We start from the raw sequence: 25,080 nt of genomic DNA, 5'->3' as shown, positions 1-25,080 counted from the left end.
TACAAGATTTGCAGTCTGTTTTAAATTCACCATTATTGTGATATCATGAAAAATCATGTATAAATATCCACTCATTCAGTCTATATCGGTTTAGCCCCTCCCATTCATACTGAAGTTATAAGATTGTGTTTCAGCCTGGACTGTTTTTTCAATAAGAAACAATACAAGGCAGCCAATCAGAACAGAGATCATTTACATGTAACAAGCTGTTTTTCACATGTGTTTGAAAAAAATGTAAGGTGTTTAAAATGTGAAATTCAAGTGTTTTTTTCAAGAATTAATTATGACTGTTTCTTGGACATAATGTAGGATGGACAAATGCAGGATATGGGCCCTTTAACGTGCAAGTTCATTATGACATTCATTTTCTTTCAGATCATCTGAGATTTATACTAATATCATCTACACATGGTGATGTAGGACAATCTCCATCAAACAAAACCAGACAGAGCTGTTCTCGGTTCAGTGTGGGCAGCCCTCAGTCAAACCCAGGTCGAGTGAGGACAGTAAGGGGAGGTTGTGATGGACGTGTGTTTCTCTGCTCATCTGTCTGAGAGACATAAAGCTGTCATGCGCTGGCGTGTAAATCATTACGCTGCCCTCTTTAGTGTTCTCACATATGCCAGTTTACTAGACTGTGAAAGCCCCTCGCCGGCCCTCTCGAGTGGAACCCAAAGCCGGCCCGATTGAGATGTTGAATTTGACTTATGTTCTGTTGTGAAAGACCCGGCTGACATACAGCGTGATATACTATCAAAGTGGTTCTCAGTCACAGGGCTTGGGTGTTGTTTATTGAAATGGTACAAGGGGAATTGAAGCGGCTGGATGCTGGAATGCTGGAATTCTTTGTGGTACTCGCAAATAGTGGCATTCCAAGGGGTGAAAATGAATCCCAATATGTTTTGAATGACAGTTAAAAACAGGTCCCTTAAAGATCAACATCATCATATGAGACTTGCACTGTCATTTTTGGTACCTCCCCATTGGAATACCGGTATTGCAATATGTACAGGGAATGCTACTGCCCAGTGGGATGACCTTACTACCAACCACAGCATTTATATTGGCTGGAGTAAAGCATTAGCATGGTTTGGATGCTGTTATAAGCATTAATTAATACTTTTAAGGTAACCACACCTTGAGATACTGCCACTACTATGCTGTGGTTGTAGACATGAAGCTAAAAGCTGAGTAGATCGGCACACCATCCATCTGTATAGTACTACCTCATGCAGATTATTGTGATTATACCAAAGATCCATTACTGATCCTTTTCATTTGTTTAGTTTTCCTGATGGATTGGATGATCCGGAAGTAAACAAAGGAGCTGCATGTGTCGAACTTGCTTTGAGGCCGTGGTGAGCTGAAGCAGGACTTACTATTCTGACCAGCCAGTGGAGGATGGAGGCTGCAGTGGAGTAGTGAGTGGTGTAGTGGCAGGGCGGAGTCTCCTCATCCCACGATTCATAGCGCTCTGCATAGAAAACTGCCCGCTTTGGGTTAAGAGCTCCGATTGGCTGGGGAAAACAGAGGGGAGAGGTGGTGAGAGATATTCATCCTTAGAAGCTGAGAGGCATTACAGTACTCTTACCACATGGTTCAAACGTAGTTAGATAATTAAATATTTAATTGTATAGTCATTACATAATGACTGTGACCTCAAGGTTAATATGATTACATGAATGAATCACTTATACTTCTGCAGGCTGCAAATACAGAATTTATAACACTTGTAACATCTTTGATGGTCAAACATTACATGATGAAACATTTCTGCTTATATAAAATGATGAATAAGGAATTTAACATAACATTTTGTTGTGATGATGTCAGTTTGCTATATTATTTAAGTGTAGTTGCAAAATTATATGATCACATAGCAGCAAATTACATTTATAATGAGCAAATATAGAAAACCAATGTAACAAATACATGTACAGTACTACATGTACAGTCAGAGACCACCCTTCATTTACCCTTATTCACCCTTATTAAACTAAATGTTCAATAAGTAAAAGTTATTCAGTTTTCACAAGATATTTTTGACAAGATTAGATATACAAGATTAGAAAGGTACAATATTAAATAGGAGAAAATTAAGCTCCACTGTTGCTTCAAATCTGAAAAAATCCACAGGTATTTCTGTCCATCCTTCCACTGTGAGAAGACAACTCAACACTATGAGTCTGAAAGGGTGTGTAGCTAGGAAGAAGCACTTACTGAGAAAAGGAAAGAGACAAAAAAGAACATTTGCACTAGAACACCATGGAGGTATGGAGCAAGGCTTTACAGACTAATTAGTCTGAATTTGGGATCATGAGGAGCAGAAAACTCAACCAACTTCTAAGACTGAACTTTGGAGGTGTAGAAAAATACCCCTGCAGATTTCTTTGTAAAACTGAAAGCAAGTCTCCCGAAAAGAATGCGAGCTGCAATAAAGGCACTGATTGGACACACAAAACACTGAAAAAGTGATATATTTGGTTATTGTTAAATATGTTTTCTGCTTTTTTTTCCTGAAGCTGTGAAATGAATATCTTGTACTTAATGGTTGTTTGGACTGGAAATAAAATAAATGAAAAGGTGGTCTCTGACTTTTGCATAATATTATCACCCAGATAACCCATTATTATAAAAAATAACTGCAGTGTATGTAATTAATTAATTAAAAGGGGAAAAAAACAGTCTAAAACATTAACATCCAGAAAATGAAATGTAATTGTAGTGCAGTGTCTTAAATGGTCTCTGCTGATATGTTCTCCAGAGGTACTCTGGGATCAAACACTGTACAAACATTGTCTGGTTCCAGTTAAAAATTCCAGTTTGACTAACTTTAAAATCTCAGCTTTGTCATTTAACCCAAACAACCTTTTATACGCAGGCTGTTTCACTGATAAACTCAGTGTCATTTGTAGCGTGCACACTGTCTGTGAACAGAGCAGATGGAAAAGCATCTCATAAAAAGAGCTCCGGCGAGCTTTACATCTGCGTAACGGCGTGCTGAGGGCTGTGGAGCGCGTGAGAGATGTTGAGAGAGCATTGCGTGTGCGTGCAGTGTGTGTAGCGTAGCCTTTATGAATGTTTAATGGGCGAGACTTTGCAGAGCTCCATTAGCTGCAGTGCTGGACGCTGCGCTGGGCTCTGTCTGTCACACCCTATTACCCTCCACTGTCCTCAAAACTTTAACTTTGCAGCGACCCTAAAATACAGTTGAGGATATGGTTTGTGTACATTGTGCGGATGTCGGATTCGTACGGAAGCTTAAGAGCATGTTTTGTGCATGCCAGGAACAATCAGTGCTCAGAAATGGAATAAAAAACGAATAGGTTAGCTCCGAGCAGAGGAAACATTTTAATGTTTCTATTTCTGTATTCCCATCCCAACATAACATTCCTAAACTGCTTAGAACAAAAGGAAAAAACAGTTAAAGCCTTTCACACATGCTGTATGTAGGTCTAATATAATTCTATAGTAAGTTATGACTCAGTGGTTGTGTTAGTATTGATAAAGACATACAGATTATGGACGTTTACTGTATGTTGCTCAAAAATACAGCTAATATCAGATAGCCAATAATCATTTACCAGAGGTTTACAGCATAGATAGCCTAACGAGTGCAGACTTGCTATCATAACAACCAAAAACAGGCCTGTTTATCTGTCTAACATGTACTTTAATGTAATGATGTTGAGAAAATGTTTTTAAGCTCAGTTCACTACGGATAATCCATGAAGTTTGTAGTGACAGGACGGCCGCAACTAGCGTGACCTCTAGACCTCTGTAGTTTTGGAAGGGCTTTATGAGATCCAGTGTGGAAACAGTGTTGGAACTAATCAATCAGCAGTGCCTGGTTCTCAGCTGTAGTTTGGCCATAGACTGAACTGCCTGCAACGTTTACCTCTGCATGAGATGCTACGCTACCTGCTATGCTTCTGACTTCTTGAGATGTACAGGTCTACTGTAGGTTTGCAAAAGATATCTCTATGATACAAACATGAGAGTTTATGAAAAGTAATTAAAAGATTATGCTTCTAAAATGCAAACACTATGATTTAGTTTACTTTAAGACCACTCGTAATGATGCTAGCTAGATCAGCATGCTGTAGTTGGCTATATTAACCATTAAATGAGTAGTTTAAAGGAGTATTGTATCACCTACCCATAACATATTACAACCAGCATGAGAACATTTACTGTAAACTAGCACACTGATGGCCTAGTATCATAAAACACAATGATGAAGTTAACAGGTACATTAGGCTATATTAGATCTCATTAACTGTAAGAACAGCCTGCCTAGCTGGGGTTTGGCAGAGACAGACTTTGATGACATATTTTGTTTGCCTTATCATAAATCAAAATGGTAAATAAATAAACACATATAATTAACAAAACAAAATTACACAATGAAATGACTGTAGTCAAATCAGTTTATGGAAAAGTAATAACAATTTATGGAAGAATGGTGTCCCAGGTGGTTGCTAAGGTGTTGCTAGGCCGTTGCTATGGTATATAAACATACTAGTATGTATGTGAGTCTGTATATAATGTCTATGAGGAACAATGTGAGAGATGCCCTTTGTGATTATCTCTGGCAGATATGTTTTAATTTTCTCAACATTCCAGCATGCATTTCCTATCGAGGGGAAAAAATGTTTGAACGAATGCTGTTTAAAAACTGTTCATGCAATCGATCACAAAAGCACAGGCGCACTATTCCCCAGGCTCTACGATCCTGCCAAATTTTGTGCTTCTAGCTCAAAAACTGCAACCTGTCAAAACAGTACAAAAAGCATAGAATAATAAAATGGAAAACAGTTATTTGCCATTGCTAAGCCAATGTAATAACCAAATAATCGATGAAATCCCATAATGATTCTGTCATTGGTGTAGTAAATGCACTTTTTGACAGTCAGTTCTTGAGGTGCTGGACAGAACGCATAAAATTATACTTTGAATGAAATCACGAGACATGATGTTGATCCAAACACATTTGGGAGCTTGAAAGTAAGACATAAAAATTAAGCTACACTCTCAGAAAAAAAGGGTATGAGACTGTCACTGGGGCAGTACCCATCTTGTCACTGAGGTGGTACCCTCAAGGGTGCATCTCAGTACCTTTAGTCAGCAAACATATTTGTGCCATAATCCACTGAAATTATATTTTTCCAAGCTGTACTGACTCCACACACCCCGTCTCGTCTCCAGGCTTTTTATTTTATTGTTCTGTTTTAAAACATTAGGTAATGAAAAGGTACTTTTCACCTGGAAAAACATATTTAAGGTGCACAATTGGACCTTAAAAGCACTGTACATTTACATTGTTTGTACCTTGATGAACGAAAAATGTACCTGCACAGCACCTTTATTTCTAGCAGTGTAGTTCAAATTCTGGTAAGCTTGTGGATGGAAGAATAAAAAAAACATTATTTGCTCTTTTTCCTAATAAAAAAGCATTTATTATTAGGTCTCTTTTTCTTAATGTGCTAATAATATATGCAGTATACAGTGTCAGAAAAAAAGATACTGTACAGGTACATTTTAGTTCATCAAGATTCAACCAGTGTAAACGTACTCTCAGAGGTACAACAATGGTTTTAAGGTCCAACTGTATAACTTAAATATGTTTTTTCTCAGTGAAGAGGTATGTATTTTTACCTTTACAAAACCTTTTTTGTTTGTTTAATAGGAAAATAAAATGTGTCAAGACAAAGTGTGTGGAGTCATTGTAACTAAAGAAAATCTATACAATTACAGTGGGATATGGTGCAGTTATGTTCCCTAACTAATGGTACTGAAGACATACCTACTAGTGACATGAGGGGGTACCATCAGTGGTACCTTTTTTCTGAAAGTGTCAAGACATTTTTCTCGCATAATTTGAAAATAGCAGCTGCCCTTTACAACAAACAAGCATTTCAAGACGAGAAGACCAATAAAGAATGTCCTAAATTACTTGGATTAAACCTTTTTATATTAACCCCTTAAAATCCCAGGCTTATTACATACTAAGGCTTATTTTTGAGTAACTACAGGGACTTCACTGCAAACTGGCTGAGCTATTCTTAGGTTATAGAAGTGTATAATAAAACTTTGGGCCCGCTGGCCTTTTAAGGGGTTAACTTCCATTAAAAGTTAAGAATATTTTTTGTTCCGAGAGCAACACTACACACAAACAACAAAGACTTCTACAAAGTGTGCATGCGTTCATGTGACTACGAGAGTGCACTGTATTTGTGCAGCACTATGTGTATATGTGTGTATAGCAATCTAAAGCCTGCTGTTAAAGGTAGCAGGTAATCTGGCCTGGCTTAACCCCCGTCTGACCCGATTTACGCCGTGTACATCCACACGCTGCCCCGCACTGGCCTTTCTCCACTGTTAAGCCTTTCCACACACTCCTGCACAATGTCCAGAGTAAACATTCACACTGGCATTCATTCAGCTTTCTTCCACACACACACAGACACGGTCACAGAGGGCGATAAAGCTGTCTACACACAACATAAACAGACTGCAACAGTCTCTCTGGTCTGGGATGGCTATTTTGTAGTAATAGCTAAAAGCTTTAATTGCAATAAAGATATACTTTTTCCTATAGTAACTACAACATGTTAACCCTTAGATGTTTTTATGTATAGTAATTATTTCTCACCAAAGTGACTAAAACAAGATAATATGTTCACCCCATTAAACCGAGCTTCTGGCTGGCAATCCATTCTGAAAATTTGGTGATGGCCTCTTAAACCTGTTTATCTCTGCTGCAAGAGGAATCACAGCATGTGCGTGTTCATGTGAGTAGAATCAGAGCTTTCTTGTGTTACTACGTTTTCTATCAATGTACAAGAGATACTCAAGGCTTTGTAAGTACAAAAGGAAATATTCTATTATGACTTGATGTTTATAATTTGCCGTAATTGTGAATTATAAAATTAAAACTGAAAGAAAACAACCGGAAGTGCTATTGCAAACCTGTCAAACTAGAATGTATAGGCTAGAATTGAATATAAATGTAATTAGTCATGTAATTGATCATGTTATTACCTATGCAATTGTGTAATTACATTAAAATAGTACAGCAAAATGACAGTAATGACCCAATTTCTAACAAACACTGGGTGTAAAATGAAAATCCTGAACATTGAGCTCATATTGGTCAAAAAAGTGAATGAAACTGGACTCCATGTCTATATTTGAACTAAAGCACACACATTGCTGTATTACTGTGCACAAAATAAAGGGCGTTCAAATATAGACATGGACGGTTTACGCTATCAATGTAACAACCTGTGGTCTATTAACCTTCAGCCTGATATTCACTCAAATGGCAGCAGAGCCAGGCAAGCCAATAGCTTTAAATGTCAGAGGGTTTGCTCTTCATCCAGAATCAACAGTTCTGGCTTTTCTTCATTTGCCCTGTTTTTTTTTATACAAGAGCTTAGGCAAAGTAAAAAGGCTTTAAAAAATCAGTTTTGGCCAGTTTTGTGCATTGTGTTTTATAGCTGTGATTCAGAAATGGTGGCCAGAATAATAATGTCAAGTAATGATTTATTAAACCAGGTCAGCTAATATCACAAGAGAGGCATGGGATCAATTATATTTTTGGGCAGGGTAACAAAAGAAGAATGCAGCAAATATTTTAATACTGGAGATGGTATCGTGTCACTTATCTTGCAGGAATGAAAAAAAAAACAGTACACTGTTAGAAATAAATGTTCTGTGCAGGTACATTTGTTGTTCATCACGGTATAAATCAATGTAAATGTACCCTCAAAAGTACAGCAGTGGTTTTAGGGTCCAATAGTGTACATTAAATAAGTTTTTCCAGGTGAAAAAGTTGGTATTTGTACCTTTTCATAACCTAATGTTTAGAAACCAGAACAATAAAATAAAAAGCCTGGAGACGAGACAGGGTGTGTGGAGTCAGTACAACTTAGACAATATAATTTTAATGGATTTTAGTACAATTATGTTCCCTGACTAAAGGTACTGAGATGTACCCATTGAGGGTCCCACCCCAGTGACAGTTTCCTACCTTTTTTGAGAATGTAGAAAGAGAAAAAGAAATAAAAAAAGCCTTAAATGTCTTTTTTTTACATTTATAATAATTTAAGGCCGTGGAAAAAAAATAATGAAAAAGGTTTCAAGAACCCACATAGCTTCACAAGCCAGACTCCTGACCATTGTGGCCTGGAACTGCCTAATTTAACAGGAAATAGCTATTGACTGATGTGCAAAATGACCAGCCTGTTTTTGCATATTGTTCAGAGGCCAGTTATGGAAAAAAACAGTCACGCATGAAGCAAACTGGCATAATTTGCAGATATAGTTTTGTCGGCAAGCATGTGAGGTTAAATAACTTTCAAAGATATGATTCTGTAAACTTCACAGAGCTATTTTCAATTCAGCAACTATATCTCACCCAGACGTGTTGATCAAGGCTGATACCTGGTCACTTTGTCACACAAGATGGACATGTTTAGGTGTTGGAAATAAACTGCATTGTGATGCACAAAGTTAAGACTAACATTCATCAATAATACATCTCTGTAATCAAGGGTAAGATACCTCATCTATCAGCCTCTTTTCTTGAAAAAATAAAAAGCCTTGTTTTAGAAGCAACTCCTAACCAATTTCTACCACAGCACAATTATTCACTTTCCCTTCCCTAGAGTCTTACAGTACAGACCCTGTGAATACTCCATTAAAATCCTTTAGAGCAGGACAAATTGGCTTCTAAGCCTTTTCAGTCACCAGCGGGAGCAGGCAGGCCTCGCTGGAATGTGGGCAGTCAATATTAATACACTCAGTGTCATTGAGTTTGAGGGAGCAAGTCCTGAGGGGCGATCAATAGTCCTCTCTGCCTCTCAAGAGTAGGAGTATGTAGCAGCTATGTTCAGAGATTACCGTAGAGGCCTCTGACACATTAGCCAAGACAAGAGGAGGTGGACATGGTGCTTGAACCAACTAGATGTGGACAACGAGTGGCCAAATGCCTGAAAGAAGCACATCCCAAGCTGTGAATGAAGTATTCTTGAAGTAAAATAATGTCCTCAGTCTGTTAAGATGAAGCTTTTACTGCATGCTCAGAATGATCTTGGAACTCAAAGCTCAAAAACTATGGAGAAATCAAAAGACAATATAATGAAAGACGGTCTAACCTGGCAACTTCATTTGCTAACACTTTCCTTAAACCCTGCTACATAACATTGAGGTAACCTGTTACAAAAACATGTAGTAGATGTCACTGATGATGACGCTGTCATGACAGATTTTGTTTAGTAACCATTACCAGAAAGTGTCATGGCAGATGTCGTAATGTTTGATGTCATGACAGCTTTTGTTACATGCTAATGTTTGCTAATTGTAGTTAGCTCTCATGTCATCAAAGACTATGACATCTACCACCACAATTCTTTATTCTTCATTTGTATCCCCATTAGCTTCCACAAAGTGTTTGCTACTCTTCTTAGGTTCTACAATTACAATAAAAATAAACATCTTTAAAATCGTCCTGTATCATAAACAAGACTAAAAACAAACTAAAATTCAAGAATAAATCTAATACTCAACAAATCACTACGCTTATAAAGGAGTTACCAATGGTCTAAAATTCATTTATTAATGCTTATTAATTAGACAATAAACATTGTTAATAAGCAGTTAAAACATTAATAAAAAGGGCAAATGAGCTGTTATGTCAATTTTATTAATTATATATTATATGCATTATACATAGTATATATTATATTAAAAATAATAATTGTATATTCTGTTAAGATCAGAAACCAGTGACATCTGAGCTTTACCTGTATAAATAAATTTGGGTTCACTATTACTATTTACTATAAACAGGTCACTGTTGCCCTTTTTGTGTTGTAACTGCTTATTAATTATTTTCAAGGTGTTTATGAACAGATTAATAACCACTAATAAATGAATTTTAAACCATTCATCAAAGGGTAATCTTATTCTAATGTGGTACCAGAGAATCAATAACCTGTAATAAGTGTAGGTTAAAACCAAAAATCAACAATACCACGATAACATCTATATGAGGGTCATCAAATTTTGTTTTAATAACTTTTTTAAAGAAAATCTACTTACAATCTGTTTGATGTCAATGGGGAACACATTCCAAGCTAAAGAAGTCATATAAAGAACAGTTCTCGTCATACAATTTGATTGTGGACCATCAGCTGACCAGAACTCACTTGACGTGTATTATATATATATATATATGACAAAAATCTGAACATACTAGTTTTTCACAATAACACTTTGGTGTATTATTCCTAATAACATTATGCATAAATACCAGAAGACTAAACTTCAGTTTAGCTTCCACATTTAGCCATCATAATCGTTTATGCATTTTATGCACATAGTGCAACAAAGTGGCATCGTCAGCATACGTAACTACTTCAGAATTTTTGACATGGTAATGGTAACACAACTGTTATATTACTGGACATAATCTGTCATGACAACAGATGAGAGCATACGACATCTTTCATGACATGTTTATGGCAGAGTTATGTCAACATTATGTATCAGAAAAGTGTTACTAAATGGAGTTTCCTTTAGATATAAAACTATAGTGATGGTTTTTTACTAAAAAAGTGTATCAAATTATTTTAACGCACCAATTTGTGTCTATATAAAATGTCTACCTTCTCCCTAAATTTAGGAATAATCCCACCCAAACAAACCTCTCCCACAGAGACTCTTTCTTTCTGTTCCCACAACCTCCACATCCTTCTTTTCTCTCCTCTCTTTCTCTGTCCTTCTCTTTTCCTCTCTTTTTAATGACCATCCACACCAACATTAGCACGACTGGCCCGAACAAGAGAGGAGTTTATGGAGAATTGCTGAGATTTATGGGCTGATAATGACCTGCCATATGATGTCCAGGACTAGGCCTGATAGGGCAGCCAGCCACAGGAAGTCTAGCACTCTGTAAAAAGCTTCTCAGTGGAACCAGCCGAAATGCAAGATGAGTCCACATCATTGCAAGCATAAGACCCACTTAACCAGGGGAATATTGTGTTTGGCATGAAACAGAGTGTTTGCCAAGTTCAGATAAGCAGTTGGAGAAGCTAAATCCACATGGAATGGAGAACTTATGAATGTTTTCCAGTTGGAGTGAAACTCATATCTACCATGTGTAAACTCATATAAACTCATAAATTACTCAACAAAGAAGTGATTTCTTTAGAAATGGTCCAGAGCTATTACATTTATGATAAAATATTGCAGACTGAAGTTTTTAAACATGATTAAAATCTACTCAATAGTTGAAGCAATGGAGTTCAGGCTTTCATTGCAGCCTACAACCCCCATAGATGACTGCATGCCTGCAGCAACTGTGGGAGAGTGGGCATGTTGAAAAAACATGGTTTATCACTTCCCATTCAAAGTACAATGACATGCTCAGTGCACTTTATCTAACACAACAGAGGGGCTCAGCACATGTAATTGTCTTGATGTAGAAGCCTCAGGGGAACGCACCTCAAAGAAAAAGCAAGATTTTTCCAAGAGTCTGGTCGCTTCACTATCGAGAGGAAGCACAAGGCAACAGCTGTTGATACATGGTGCAAAGAGGGCCGAGAGAAGTGCTCCGTGAAAAGCATCTTTGCTCAGATGAGAGAAGATGAGAATATGGGTAAAGATCTAAAATTCCTGAGAGCATTTGTACAATTGAATGAACTTTTCGATTTTCTCGAAAAAGCAGCACAATTAATATGATTTTGAATAGAAAAAAGCCATTAAAATACTGACGTAGTGGAACTAGAGTTAAGTTGGAAACCCTGTTAGTCGTTTTCAGACCCAAACTTGCTTTTGTTCAATTTTCATTTTTCCACCAAGGCTCCCAAATGATGCAATGAATTATTATTGCACACTTCAATAACTTACTGCACTGTTTGCACTGTAGTCTATGCAGACACTTAGAATGTAATAAGATTGGGATTCTGAGGGGTTAAGCAATAGCAAATGGAGATAATGTCAGTTTTGTACACCTTTGAGAATGTTTCTGAAACAGGCTGTTTGATAGCAAATGCATTTCTTGCTTATTCTCTGATGTTATCCCTGTTGAGCTCATTAGAGAAAACCTCTTCAAGCAGTAACAATATATTACCCATTGTGGGATAAAGCAGTCTACATAATCTCATTAGCAGGCAATTAAAAAGCCATTTGTAATGTACAGGGTGTAAGATTTAAAGCCCCATAAAGAACATGTGATTGTCCCTTTACTCCCTTAAATTCTCCATCTGTGGGAGAAGTGCTTGACCTGATGTCGTTTAAAAGCTAATGACTAAAATCCACACTCTTTAAGGAGTTCTTTAGTGAAGGCAGCGGTGATGTGTAGGAGCAACTTACGGTTTGAACGTTTGACTTTTTCTTTGTGTGGTTAAACTGTTCCTTTTCCTGATGGTGAACCTGTTCAGCTCTCTTCATTTATTTGATTTCCAGTCAAAACAGCCCATAAAAAGTACAAGTTATTCATTTTCAGCATGAAGAAACAAGCAGAAAACATACATTAATCAGCCTTAACATTAAAACCACCTCCTTGTTTCTACACTCATTTTCCATTTTATCAGCTCCACTTACTATATAGGTGCACTTTGTAGTTCTACAATTACAGACTGTAGTCCATCTGTTTCTCTGCATACTTTGTTAGCCCCCTTTTACCCTGTTCTCCAGTGGTCAGGACCCCCATGGACCCTCACAGAGCAGGTACTATTTAGGTGGTGGATCATTCTCAGCACAATAGTGACCCTAATGTGATGGGTGTTAGTGTGTGTAGCGCTGATGTGAGTGGATCAGACACAGCAGTGCTGCTGGAGTTTTTAAACACCTCAATGTCACTGCTGGACTGAGAATAGTCCACCAACCAAAATTATCCAGCCAACAGTTTCCTGTGACCACTGATGTAGGCTAAAGGATGACCAACACAAACTGTGCAGCAATAAATGAGCTACTGTCTCTGACTTACATCTACAAGGTGGACCAACACGTCCAGGAATGTTTAATAAAGTGGACAGTGAGTGGACACGGTGTTCAAAACAAAGTATGCAGAGAAACAGATGGACTACAGTGTGTAATTGTAGATCTACAAAGTGCACCTATATGGTCACTGGAGCTGATAAAATGGACAATAAGTGTAGAAACAAGGAGGTGGTTTGAATGTTATGGCTGATCAGTGTATATTTAGCAGAAAATTACACAGAAGCCTCAACACCTAAATATAATACATATTTTAACATTTCTTTTCAGGAGCTTTGATTGAAATGAACGAATCAATTGACCTTTTCCTTTCGAACTGTATAGTATTTGGTACTGGAAAGAACCTTTTGCAACAAATAGGGTTCTGCTATTGCTATAGAACAGTTTTTGGTACTATGTAACCTTTTTGCTAAGACTGCATTGCACACAATAATTATACCAGCTCTCAAATTTGCAAGAACATTTTTGAGGAAAGAACATTTTGTCCGGTAAAACAAAAAACAATAACAAGCTTGAGTCAAACTTTTAGGCAAACTCTGAAATATTTTTGAACATTGTAGTCACCCAGAAGTTGCCTACCTTGTCAGAATGTGGGCCACATGCAGTCAATAAATTGCCTAAGGCACTTTTGAATTGTGAAGCTCATGAAATACACTGACACCTCACCCTGCAACTGTAATCAAAACAAAACCTCCTGCTTTTCGACCAATTGTATCTCATTGCTGAGCAAATAAACCACTGCCTTCAGGAACAATTAGCATCCCTCGCTCAGGCTTATACTGGAGGATAGAGATAAAACAACGGATTGTCGATTGGAGAGCAGGAGAGTGCGGTTAGTTGGTGCTATCTGTACCGCTTCCCCCTGGAGACACACATCCAGAATTTCATATTTCAGAGGAAATTACATTAGGGTGCAGTGCGACGGCAGCACGCTGTCAGGGGAAGTCGAGCTTGTTTTCTCTGGCCTCGTCAGCTGCTGAGAGCGCAACGTGCAGCTTCAGTCTAATGTAATCAAGCTCCTGTGAGTCAAAACAAAGCAGATGTGCCTCTAAAACAGGCCAGAGCACCTGGAGCAAGGAAGCGAGGTGGATATATGTTTGTATGTGCGTGCAAATTCAAAGGAAATACATAAGGAGGCTGGAGCGGTGGAGCTTGCTCTGCATTTCCCAGAATGCCTCACTCTCTCTAGCGGGGCCCTGATTTCTAGGTGTGAACCGGTAATTTCTATGACAGGGAGCCAGCATGAGGTAGCTATGCAACAAGAAATAGGAACGGAGAGCAAAAAATAAGTCTTTGAGGTAAGTCTACGGAAGTTTCAGCTTCTGAAAATCTCATGTGTAAAGCATCGCCTGTTCAGTGCTGTCTATTTATATGTGACATCTAGAGAGGTCAAAAAAACAACTTAAAACATATTAAATGCATAGTTTTTGAGAGAATATCACGCTTAGTGTGAAATAAAGTGGCCAGACTTATTTTCATATGAACAATGAGATTTCATAATAGCAGATTTGCACAACTCAGGTAATTATGTCCGCTGTCACTTCACTGCTTTGCTCCTCTCGCCCTCATGAAAAGTTCGGATGGAGACAACTCATCTAATTTCCTGTCAAAGCCGCACAAAAGAAGTGGAATAACACGTGGAATTGCGCCAGAAAGGCGGCACCGGGCGAGCGTATGATTGCTGCACATTAGCATGCGCCAATTAACAGCTCCGAGCCAGGCGGTTTCCCTTTTCTATCAGCTACCTGTCCGTCAAAAAGGAAATAATCATTAGATTCCAATAAATCCGTCTACCACCTGAACGTAGCTGTCACGCAGAAATGTGCTAGTCTTAGCCTGGGGCTCAAAACAAACTGATTTGGGCTCTGACTCACTCTCTTTCTCTCTCTCTCTCTCTGCCTCTCTCTCACTCTCTCTCTCTCTCTCTGGGTCTATCTCCCTCTCTCTCTCAGTCAAGTGCGTGTGCCGAGATGATTGCAGGTGTGTGTTGTAGGTGTGGCTGAGAGGGGAATTAAGGTACGTATCAAGCAGGATGCTTCAGAGGATTTGCACAATGCTGCCCGTCCCACAGGCCCTCGGGAGCTTTCTCAGCACTGTGAGTGGCAGCTGTTTCCTGCTGGGCAAGTTACAGAAACAGAGACCGCAGACCCACGCCAAGAGTCCCGTGAGAATGGCAGGTGAAGAATTTTGAAGGACGGTGTTTTCGGGCGACCTGGCAACATCTCCAGTTTTCCCAGACTTGCATTTGCATAACACGCTGTGTGATCAGGTTGATTCACTCGCTGACTCATTCACTGTTCATTTAATAGTCTTATAAATGCCCTTGGAGTAACTGAACAATGTGTAAGAATTTAAACAACACTACAAAACGGATAGGGACAATAAAAGGGATTAGTTCTGTATTAGAAATTCCAACAAAGCAACAGCCTTAACTTTTTTTATTTAGTTGCACTAAATCAACACAAAGATGAAGCCAAACAGAGACTGACAGGTTTTGGGTAAAATTTATGATGCATTCCAAAATACGCAGGAGTAATGTTCAGGACCTAATGATTTCTGGGAAAAAATACTCTGTAATTTTTAGTTCATTTTTATTTAATAGAACAGTCATCCGTGCATTTAAACTCTGCAAATATTGCAGTACAACTCTTATTTCATTATCATATTCTTGTTGGACACAAAAGGATTAAAATCTTGAAATGCCAAGCAGATAATTGTCTGAACAGTATTTTTTCCCCACAGTGTCTGAATAGAAAAAGCCAAGTGAGCGGTCTGATTAGTCAGGCCTACAGGAGCTAAACTGAAAGCCTTACACATGGAATTAACTACTAAAATAATCTGGAAATGACAATGGGATATTTTTTAAATGACATTTTTGTGAAATCGAGTACCGAAATGAATACGTTTGGCACAGAAACTTTAAAGAAACAATAAAGTAACAAGAAAGTGGACAGTGGAGGCTCTCAAGGGGAACTGGAGCTTTCTATTTTGCTGGTGCTTTTGTTAGTTTGCTGCTCGTTAGTTTACCCACAGTTCTCCCATGAGTGTTGTCCAGTCTGCTGAAGTTGCTATACCCATATATATGAAAAAGAGGATCACTTTGTCACCACAAACAGGCTCAAAGGTATCCTGTGAATGACTACCAATAAAACTGAATATGACAAAATTGATGACTAGATTTTTTGTAGATGTTTTTTCTGTCATGTTTTTGAGCTAATGTTACCTAGCAAGTGGAAAAATAGGAAAATGACAAAAAAAACTAACTACATTCAACCAACATTCCTTGGGATTGATGGGATTTTTGTGAATTTGCTGTAAAGTTTCTCGGAAAGTTGCTACAAAAGAATTTTTATATGTATTTGTAGATGGAGCACTGACAGGTCACACCTACTATTTTTACCTAATTGCATCTACACTCTTAAAAATAAAAGTGTGAGTGTGAAGAACCCATTAGTTTAAATAACCTACTAGAAGATTCTTGTAAGCCTTTTATTGGTATAAAACCTTTACATTATAAGTTAACAAGGTTCTTCATACTCGCACATCTCTTTTTTTAACCATGATACTTCGGGGAACCAAGTGTGGTTAGTTGTCACAACTCAAAGAACCCTCTGTAGCACCATCTCTTTAAGAGTGTATTTGGTAGACGTGCCTATCCTCCAAGCGACAAGCAAATGTATGCATACACAAAGGAATGAGAGAGATGACCGCACCCTCACCACAAACATGTTCTTCACAACTCCTTACACACATCGCCATCTGCCAATAACCCTCCACTGCCCCCCAAAACATGCACACACACACACACACACACTAAAATGTAAGCTACTCGCTGCTCCATACATTATTGAACACCACACAGGGGTCTTCGCATCACATGAAGGGGCAGTGGGGGATCAGCCCCCCTTTCTGCACCAGTAGCGGTGAACTTTTGGAGGTTAGAGCCCCAGGCCGGCCAAGGACAAGCGTCAGGTCTGCTGAACTCCTGCTAATGAAGGCAGCTCAAGCTGCTAAACAGCATGGGCAGAGTGTCATACGCATACATTACAATGCATCAGTGTCTTCTTCAGGCCAGGGGGCTTCTCTTCAGCCCACCTGGTCCCTGGTGTCTGCTAAAAGACACACACATCCATCCACAGACGCGTGCACAAATTCAAGTGCATAGAAAGGGGGGGAGGGATTGTAGAAATGCTAATGCTTTTCTATATAAGATCAAAAGATGAATTAACACCACTGTGCTGATTACCAATGTAATCCTCAGGATTATCAGTTAGTAGCATATTATGCTACTAGAAAAGATTATACACAGCAGCTACTAAAGATGTAAAACTACACAGAATACTACATGTATTGCACCTTAAAAATTGCTGTTAATTCACAGCATTTCTTTTGCAGTAAAATACTGGTTTGTTATTTTACAGAATCGCACTGTAAAAGATTGGCCATTTAGAGTGGTGCACTGGTTTCCTGTAACATACTAGACAACACTATTTACAGTAATTTACTAGCAGTAAACTACTTTAAACAGTTTTTTTTTAGCAATGTACATTTTCTATATAGGAATAAAAAAGAAAATACCATCTTTTTCGCTTTAATTATATATATATATATATATATATATATATATATATATATATATATATATATATGAGAGTTGTGCTTCACACCTATGACTTTGTGTGTCTATCTTTGGACATGATATGATAAGACGATAAATATTTATATTATTTATATATGTGATGTAACATTCTGCATTGCAGTATTACAACCCTCAGCCTCAGTGATCTGACAGAATTCAACTGTTTTCATGTTTTCGTTCATCAGTGTTCCCTCACTACAATACCCAGCATCCATTATGCAAACGCATCATTCAATCATAGATACAGAACGCATTTAGGCCACGTCCACGCCGTGGGGGAGCAACTCTGTACTCTCCCCTGATTTGCACACTTCTTTTTACTGGTTTTAAACAAAAAAATGCAAATATGCCAAAAAGCTGTTGTGTGGTGGGTTGCAGGACAAATAAGATTAAAAACCTGAATTAAGGTTTTTCATGATTCCAAGATGCAAAACGGGGCCAAAAAGATGTCGTAGTTGGCTTAAAGCTGTCAACAGACAAGAGGGCTCCCTAGCCAGTTAGCCAGTTAGTTATGCTGTCTAGATTCTAGCAATGTTAGTATGCTCTAGGTTAGCTTGTTAGCTAGCTAGTATGCTCCAGGTTAGCTTGCTAGCTAGCTAACTAACAATGAGGGTAATGGTAACAGTAGCTCTAATAATATTTCACAGTACAGCTATACATGAGCATTTTGCTCTTAGATGACATTGGCAAAATGACAAGTTAATTTTTTTATTCACTTTGATACAGAACAAGGAGGATACTGACAGTAGAGCTAATATTCAGCCTAATAGACCTGAGACTTGAGCATTTTGATCACAATGTTAGCTAACACTAGCTGTCTAGATGACAATATTGACTAGCTTAGCCTACCTGGTGATTCGGTCAGGTTATATTACAAGTCAAATTAAGTGACAGCTGACTGCTCTGTGGGGTCTTTTTTCCACTCTGATTTTGGGATAGGAAAGGAACACTGAGGTCCAATCAGATTTAGTTTCTCTATATATCTGGCCCTTTCTTTGGACAGAAAGGTATGAAAATAGGTTGGTGCTGACATTTTGACATTAAAGCGTTTTCAAAACATGATGTTAGGCAATTTCCCATTCACTCTCTTTTAAACTTCGCCAAATGTTTATGCCCACAAGAGGTGTGGTTTTCCCTCTGATGTCGCAATGCGCTACGTCTCTATTGTGAATCAACCAATCTGTAGTATCAACAAATCCTGACTGCTAGCCTAGGAATTGATCAATAGGCTAATAAATACAATGAAGTTTGCATTTGTGCAACTCTTTTCTCAGTGGTTGAACACAATTGTAAAGAAAACTGTGATTATATCTTTATTCAGTGCAAAAAAGACACCAGTTTTTACCTTTTCAGCCAGAGAATAAAAACAAATCTGAGGTTAGATATTCAGAGTTTCATTTCAAATTGCTGTACATCCATTTGTAACTTTCTTAGATCTAAAAAGTTTTTGAAGAGAGCAACAGCTGGTATATAGTGGAAAATACATTTTTATTTCTCTAATAATGGTAGTAATAATCATAATATTGCACTGATACTTATCATATGTGTAAGACCCACCACCAACAATGCATCTTATCAAAAAAGAAAAAAAATGTGGTCTATTATGTGTTTTGCAGTGAATTCCTTCATATCTAGATAACCAGTTAGCTAACTTTAGCAATTAGCATGTTGTCCATTCTGTCTACTTCATTGATTTTGAAGACAGTTAACACAGTTGTATGTTAGCTATCTGCCCTCCTTCACTCTAAGATGAAAGCTAGCGAGAAATAATGGCTAAGAAAACTGAATGCTTTCTCAGTGTGGCTCTGTGTACTGCTCGCCTGCATTTTTAAAAGAGATAGAGATAGAGCAGGAGAGAAAGAGGGGAAAGAGAGAGAGAGAGCGAGAGAGAGAGAGAGAGAGAGCTCAGACAGGAATGCAATTGTTTTCAGGTCAGTGAGCTTGCGAGCTGCAAGCATAAGCAGATGAAAGAGGGTGAGAACAAAAGAGAAAGAAAGATCATGGATCATTGTGATGTATGTAATAAAGATACAGAAGAAGATATGAGAGAGAAATGCTGATAAAGACATAGATACACAATGTAAATTAATCATCAGGCTTTTAAAACAACCTTCAATCCACCTGTGAACTATGTGTCCCATTATTCTTACGTGTAAGACTGGCATCATTCTCTTGTCCAATCATCTACGTGGCAGTAGCAACTGTTAAAAATGATGGGAAGCCTCAATAAGTTTTTGCTGTTCATATTTATATAGTTGGCAGATGTGTTCAAGCAGGGGTCTCAAACTACCAACCATCTTGACAGACATAACTGCAGTGTATTCTTAATTATCCCTTGCAAACCGTTTTTAGTCTTTCTGTACCCACATATTTATATCTGTTGGGAAAATTTGCTTTACCCTTCAGATACTGTGGCTGGTCATCCAACATAAGCTATACAGAATCAGCTTAGGCTGATGCTGATGTTGTTACAAGCACAAACAGAGAAAGAGGAACCATTCAAACTATGAACACTGCACACTGAGCGTGTGGCTGTAATATAGCTTTTATTCTAGTTTATACTGATAGTTTGTTAAATCTGCCTTTGTGGATTCATTCCTGACATAGTGGCACACACATAATGTCAGAATTAAGAAATTAATATGGAATTATCAAACAATTTCACAGAGAATGCAGATTTAACTTTGTAAACTTTGCAATAACTTCACTTGAGTTCGCCGCTATCACAATAAAAGTCCCATATCATTATATTGTTAAATGTAAATTTACATGATTTAATTAAACACTATGTATTTACACCACCACCACCACCACCACCACTACTACTACTACTACTAATAATAATAATAATACTAATAATAGTAAATTCCTTCTTCTTTTCTTCTTTTTCTTCTTACTGTTACTATTCGTAGTAGTAGAAGCGGTAGTATAAGTAGGTGTGGATTGTTGTGACATACAATAATTGCTAGTAAATATTGACTAAGATGTGCTTAATATTAATTAATGTTATATATGATATGCTCATCCTACAATATGTGCACTTTACTGCAGGAGATCTCTTAACATGACGTCCTTACCACATCCACCCATCCCTCTCTCTCTCTCTCACTTACTCACTCACACAGTCATGTCACTATTTCATACAGAGCAAGAAACATCTATGTATAGAAACATTTGAACCTTCCAGGACTCCAGGAATTACAGATGATGAGTGCTTTTCTGATGCATTCATTGGACACTAGCTAGGCTTCCATGCATGTTTTTATGCCTGTTTTGCCATATCAATTAAAAAAAGTGAAACTGTGAACATTGAATAAAGCTGACAAAAAAAAAGAAATGCAATAAGTTAGGATGGAAAATTCTCTAAATGCGAATTAAATAACAGGTGCCAGTTAACTGGTAAAGAAATCAAAATTTACCTGCATATTATCAAAATAAAAAGCATAATGGTGGTATTAGATGGTAAACAGGCATAAGGAATCTATAGTTGATTAGTGGTCATTCATTCAGTCATTATGACTGCCAGAGTGCGCTGACTCTGCACTATTATGATGTAAAAAAGCCTTAAAATTAAACAAAACAGCGACAAGAAGCTGCTCAGTGTTAACGATTTCTTTGTGAACATTTTCACTCCACATTTCTCAAACATGTCTATTTAAACTAGACGTAGAGAGTTTCAGTCTGTTGTTGATGGAAACTCAGCCTTATTCACATTATTTTATTGTGACATTTCAGGTATAAATTTAACTCGATAGATGGACTGAAATCTGGCTACTGTTGGACAATTTAATGTCATGTGTCATAATTTTACATGCTAAATAACTGTGAGATCATGTGAGTCATCTTAAGACACTGCTCATCAAAACATTTGGGTGTCTTTTCAAAATTGAATTCAGTGAAGTAGGAAAGAAATACCTATGAAGATTTTATGACAGTAAACAGCTTTAAAATTAAAGTACTGATTTAAGAGTTTAACTGTTGAAAAGCACACTGAACATCTTACTGCTCCAAAGGTGGTTCACATATATGAAAAGTGCTAATGAGTGCTGACATCATAATAAGGGACATTTCGCAAAATACATGGTATTTGGCATAATTCCCAACATGGAACTGTCACAAATATTGTCAGAAATACTGTATTTACAAATTTGATATTATTCTCTGTTAGTTTTTACTATATTAAGCTATTCTAAGCCAAATAAAAAAGAAAACATGCATTTACATGTTCCTATTTACATTAGTGTTCCTAAACCTTTGACAGTGTTTATGCATACTTCTCTTAAAATGCCTGAAGCAAGCCCCCAGAATAGCATGCACCCACCACCCATGTTCATTTTGCCTGAGCCAGTGGCCTTTGTTATCCTCATAGCTCATCAATACAGCATGGAGCCATTAGATGTATCATTTCCATTTGCTTCAGTTCGCTCTGGTTACGACCTGCCTCTGGTTCATCTTGCCTATTTAAGGGATTAGGATAATGGAGGGAGAATTCCGATTCCAGCCACACTCACACGGACAAGGAGAGGAGTTATGGGCCAATCTAAGCGTGCGTACAAAGGTCATCAATAACATAGACGGCTGTTTGAGCTGGAATTAAACAAGCCTGCTTTTGTTTGAAGGGCCACTTAGCTTATGATTTAAAATTTCATAATGTGTGCTTTGCTACGTGCATCTATTTTTTACGATCTATGGAAAGTGGATAGAATGTTGCCAACAAGCTACACGCACACATGTTATAATTTTAGTGTCCAGTAAACAACAAAAACGTGCAGGGACAGAGAGAACACATGGAGGCAATAAATTTCCCAGAGATAACTATAAATCTCCCCTCCAGTAAAAATGTATATATCTATATATATTTCATGCCATATATCACATATATGATACAATGGGCAGAAATATCTCTCAAATTCGCGTCACATGTTACATTATGTTATGATCTATTAGGAAAAACTAGAGCATTGTATGCTTAATTCGCACCTTGGACAAGTCTCTGAAGTTGCCCGGCACTGTAAGGTCCAGCTCCTCTGACTCATAGTTGGTGAGGACCCAGGGGAAGACAGGATACTGGTTGAGGTCATTGTATGTCCGTCCTAGACACAAAGAGAGAGTAAAGTGAAGATCTAAGTTGGAGAAGAAGTGAAGAGAAATGTAGGTCATACACAGCTTGGAAACATCACATGTGGTGCTGAGAAAGCATAATCAATAAAAGACAAGCAAAAAAATGAAATATTAGGATCAGTGGTATAAAATGTGATGTGCTGCTCATTATTCCTTAAAGTGATAGTCTGACGAATAATCATAATTTCAACAATTTTCCCAAATTCTTTCCAAAATTTTATCCCAAATGAGCCAAGACCATGTTTGGTGCCAAAAAAAAATGTCAATAGTACCAAAAATCAGGCTTTAAACGGCCTATTTAACTCCCAGTTAAACATTTTTGTGTTTTATTTACCAATAAATGGCACATAAATTACCCTTTTAACTGACCCTTTTCCAATCTCTCTTCATCCCTTAGAATTAAACAAGCTGTTATTGTTACTGTGCCTTTAAGACTCATGTGTATGTAAATAACTTTGACTTCTGTTCTGATAGGATTCTTTGTTTTGTGTTTTATTTAAAAGGCAGTCCAAGCTGAAACACTCCTTTAATGTGAATGAGTGGGGATAAACTGCTGAATAGGCTTAATAGCTGAATAGTCTGAACAAGAAAATACATAACGTAGCACATCATAACATACATAACAAGAACACATTTAAAAAACAGGCTGTTTTGACAGCTTAGTTTCCACATATGAATCACATGGAATGGTCAGTGAATGGTACATTTTGAAACCTTAACAATATTTGCATACTGCATTAAACGCTTTATTTCAAAAAGTGAAAGAGAAATTCGGTTCTCAACGACATGGGTGCTTTAAGATGGCTGCTACTACTGTTTATAGCAGTGGTCACCAACCTTGGTCCTGGAGACCACAACTGCTCCATCCAATTAACATCTTTAGAAGTTTTTGATAGTCTAGATCAGATGCATTGGTGGAAAAGCTTTCTAGATGCAAGGAACAAAAACAGATCTCCAGGAGAAGGTTGGTGACCACTGGTTTATAGTTCCCTTGGTCCATATTAATAGACAACAGCAGGACATACAGTGGCAGAAACCACATGAATTGAGATTACTTAACAGCTCAACAGGGTTTGAGGCAATCATTTAGGCATGTAGTTTAGACTAAAAACTAGTTCAAACCTAAAGAAGCCAACTCTGGACACCAATCGTGTCTTGACTGTTTGATTACATTTCATTTCTTTTGCCAAACTACATTTCTTTTGCCAAACTATTACGATAAGGCAGGGGTCACCAACCCTCCTCCTGGAGATCTAACTTCATGCATGTTTAGTCTACCATGCAGCTCCCCTTTTACCTAATGCTAACGCAGCTGATCCAGCCCATCAAGAACTTCTGGAGAAGTTAATGAACTGGAGCGTGTCTGGCAGACTGTGGTCGGAACTAGACTGTGCAGGAAGTTAGATCTCCAGGACCAGGTTTGGTGACCACTGCGTTAAGATGCTGAAATGAATGTCAAAGTGCAAAGCTCAGTGCAGTAGCAGATATGGTTGGAACTAGGTTGAAATAAAAAAAACTGTAAATGTAAAAATGTATTTTTTCTTCAGTATTGTATCGTCGGTGCAGAAGAAGATGCAGAAAGCATTGCGTGTATGTGCAAATGCTCCTTTATTTTCAACAGGCACTTCAACAGGCAGCGGGAAGTGCCCAGCCCAGTGCTGCCCATGAAACCAGTGAGGGGGCAACATGGGAGGAGGGGGGACAAACCCACACACAAAGCCTACCCTCCACAGACACAATATATCAAACAACAACTACTACAACAGTCCGTTTTTTAGCTGAGAGCGTGGAGCGCCACTCTAGAGCCACTTTGTATGGCCACTGCCCCCTAAGCTCCTCATGCAGTCTGGAGCATGTGGCGGACGTCACAATATTTTGGTAAAGGACACTGTACATAGCAGATATATATATTTCGATCTTGAGTCAAGAAAGATGACGAAAGGAACGTCGTCTTTCGGGAAGCGACGCAATAAGACTCATACGCTGTGCTGCCGCTGCGGCTCCAAGGCATACCCCCTGCAGAAGTCCACCTGCAAGAAGTGCGGCTATCCTGCCAAGCGCAAGAGAATTAGGGGCAGCGGTGGGCTGGAGGTTAGGGAACCAGCCTTGTGACCGGAAGGTGGCTGGTTCAATCCCTTGGCCGACAGTACATGACTGAAGTGCCCTTGAGCAAGGCACCTAACCCCCAACTGCTCCCCGGGCGCCGTGAATAGGGCTGCCCACTGTTCCGGGCAAGTGTACTCACTGCCTCATAGTGTGTGTTCACTAGTGTGCATGTATGTGGGTGTTTGCATGGATGGGTTAAATTTGAC

At 38.2% G+C, this 25,080-nt stretch overlaps 1 protein-coding gene across 1 annotated transcript in view; it reads right to left on the bottom strand.

Annotated features, from left to right (window-relative positions):
* LOC118804418 (neurobeachin-like) overlaps nt 1-25,080 on the bottom strand; it is a 235,488-nt gene that overhangs the window by 65,353 nt on the left and 145,055 nt on the right. The window contains exons 13-14 of the mRNA XM_036564932.1: nt 22,628-22,740; nt 1,380-1,517 (exon numbers count right to left, since the gene is read on the bottom strand). Coding sequence (XP_036420825.1) covers nt 1,380-1,517; nt 22,628-22,740 — 251 coding nt within the window. The remainder of the gene's footprint in view (nt 1-1,379; nt 1,518-22,627; nt 22,741-25,080) is intronic.

This window comes from Colossoma macropomum, unplaced genomic scaffold, assembly GCF_904425465.1.
Source record: "Colossoma macropomum unplaced genomic scaffold, Colossoma_macropomum, whole genome shotgun sequence".
Taxonomy (NCBI): domain Eukaryota; kingdom Metazoa; phylum Chordata; class Actinopteri; order Characiformes; family Serrasalmidae; genus Colossoma; species Colossoma macropomum.
The sequence above is the reverse complement of the archived record's forward strand: the minus strand, read 5'-3'. Positions and strand labels throughout refer to the sequence as shown.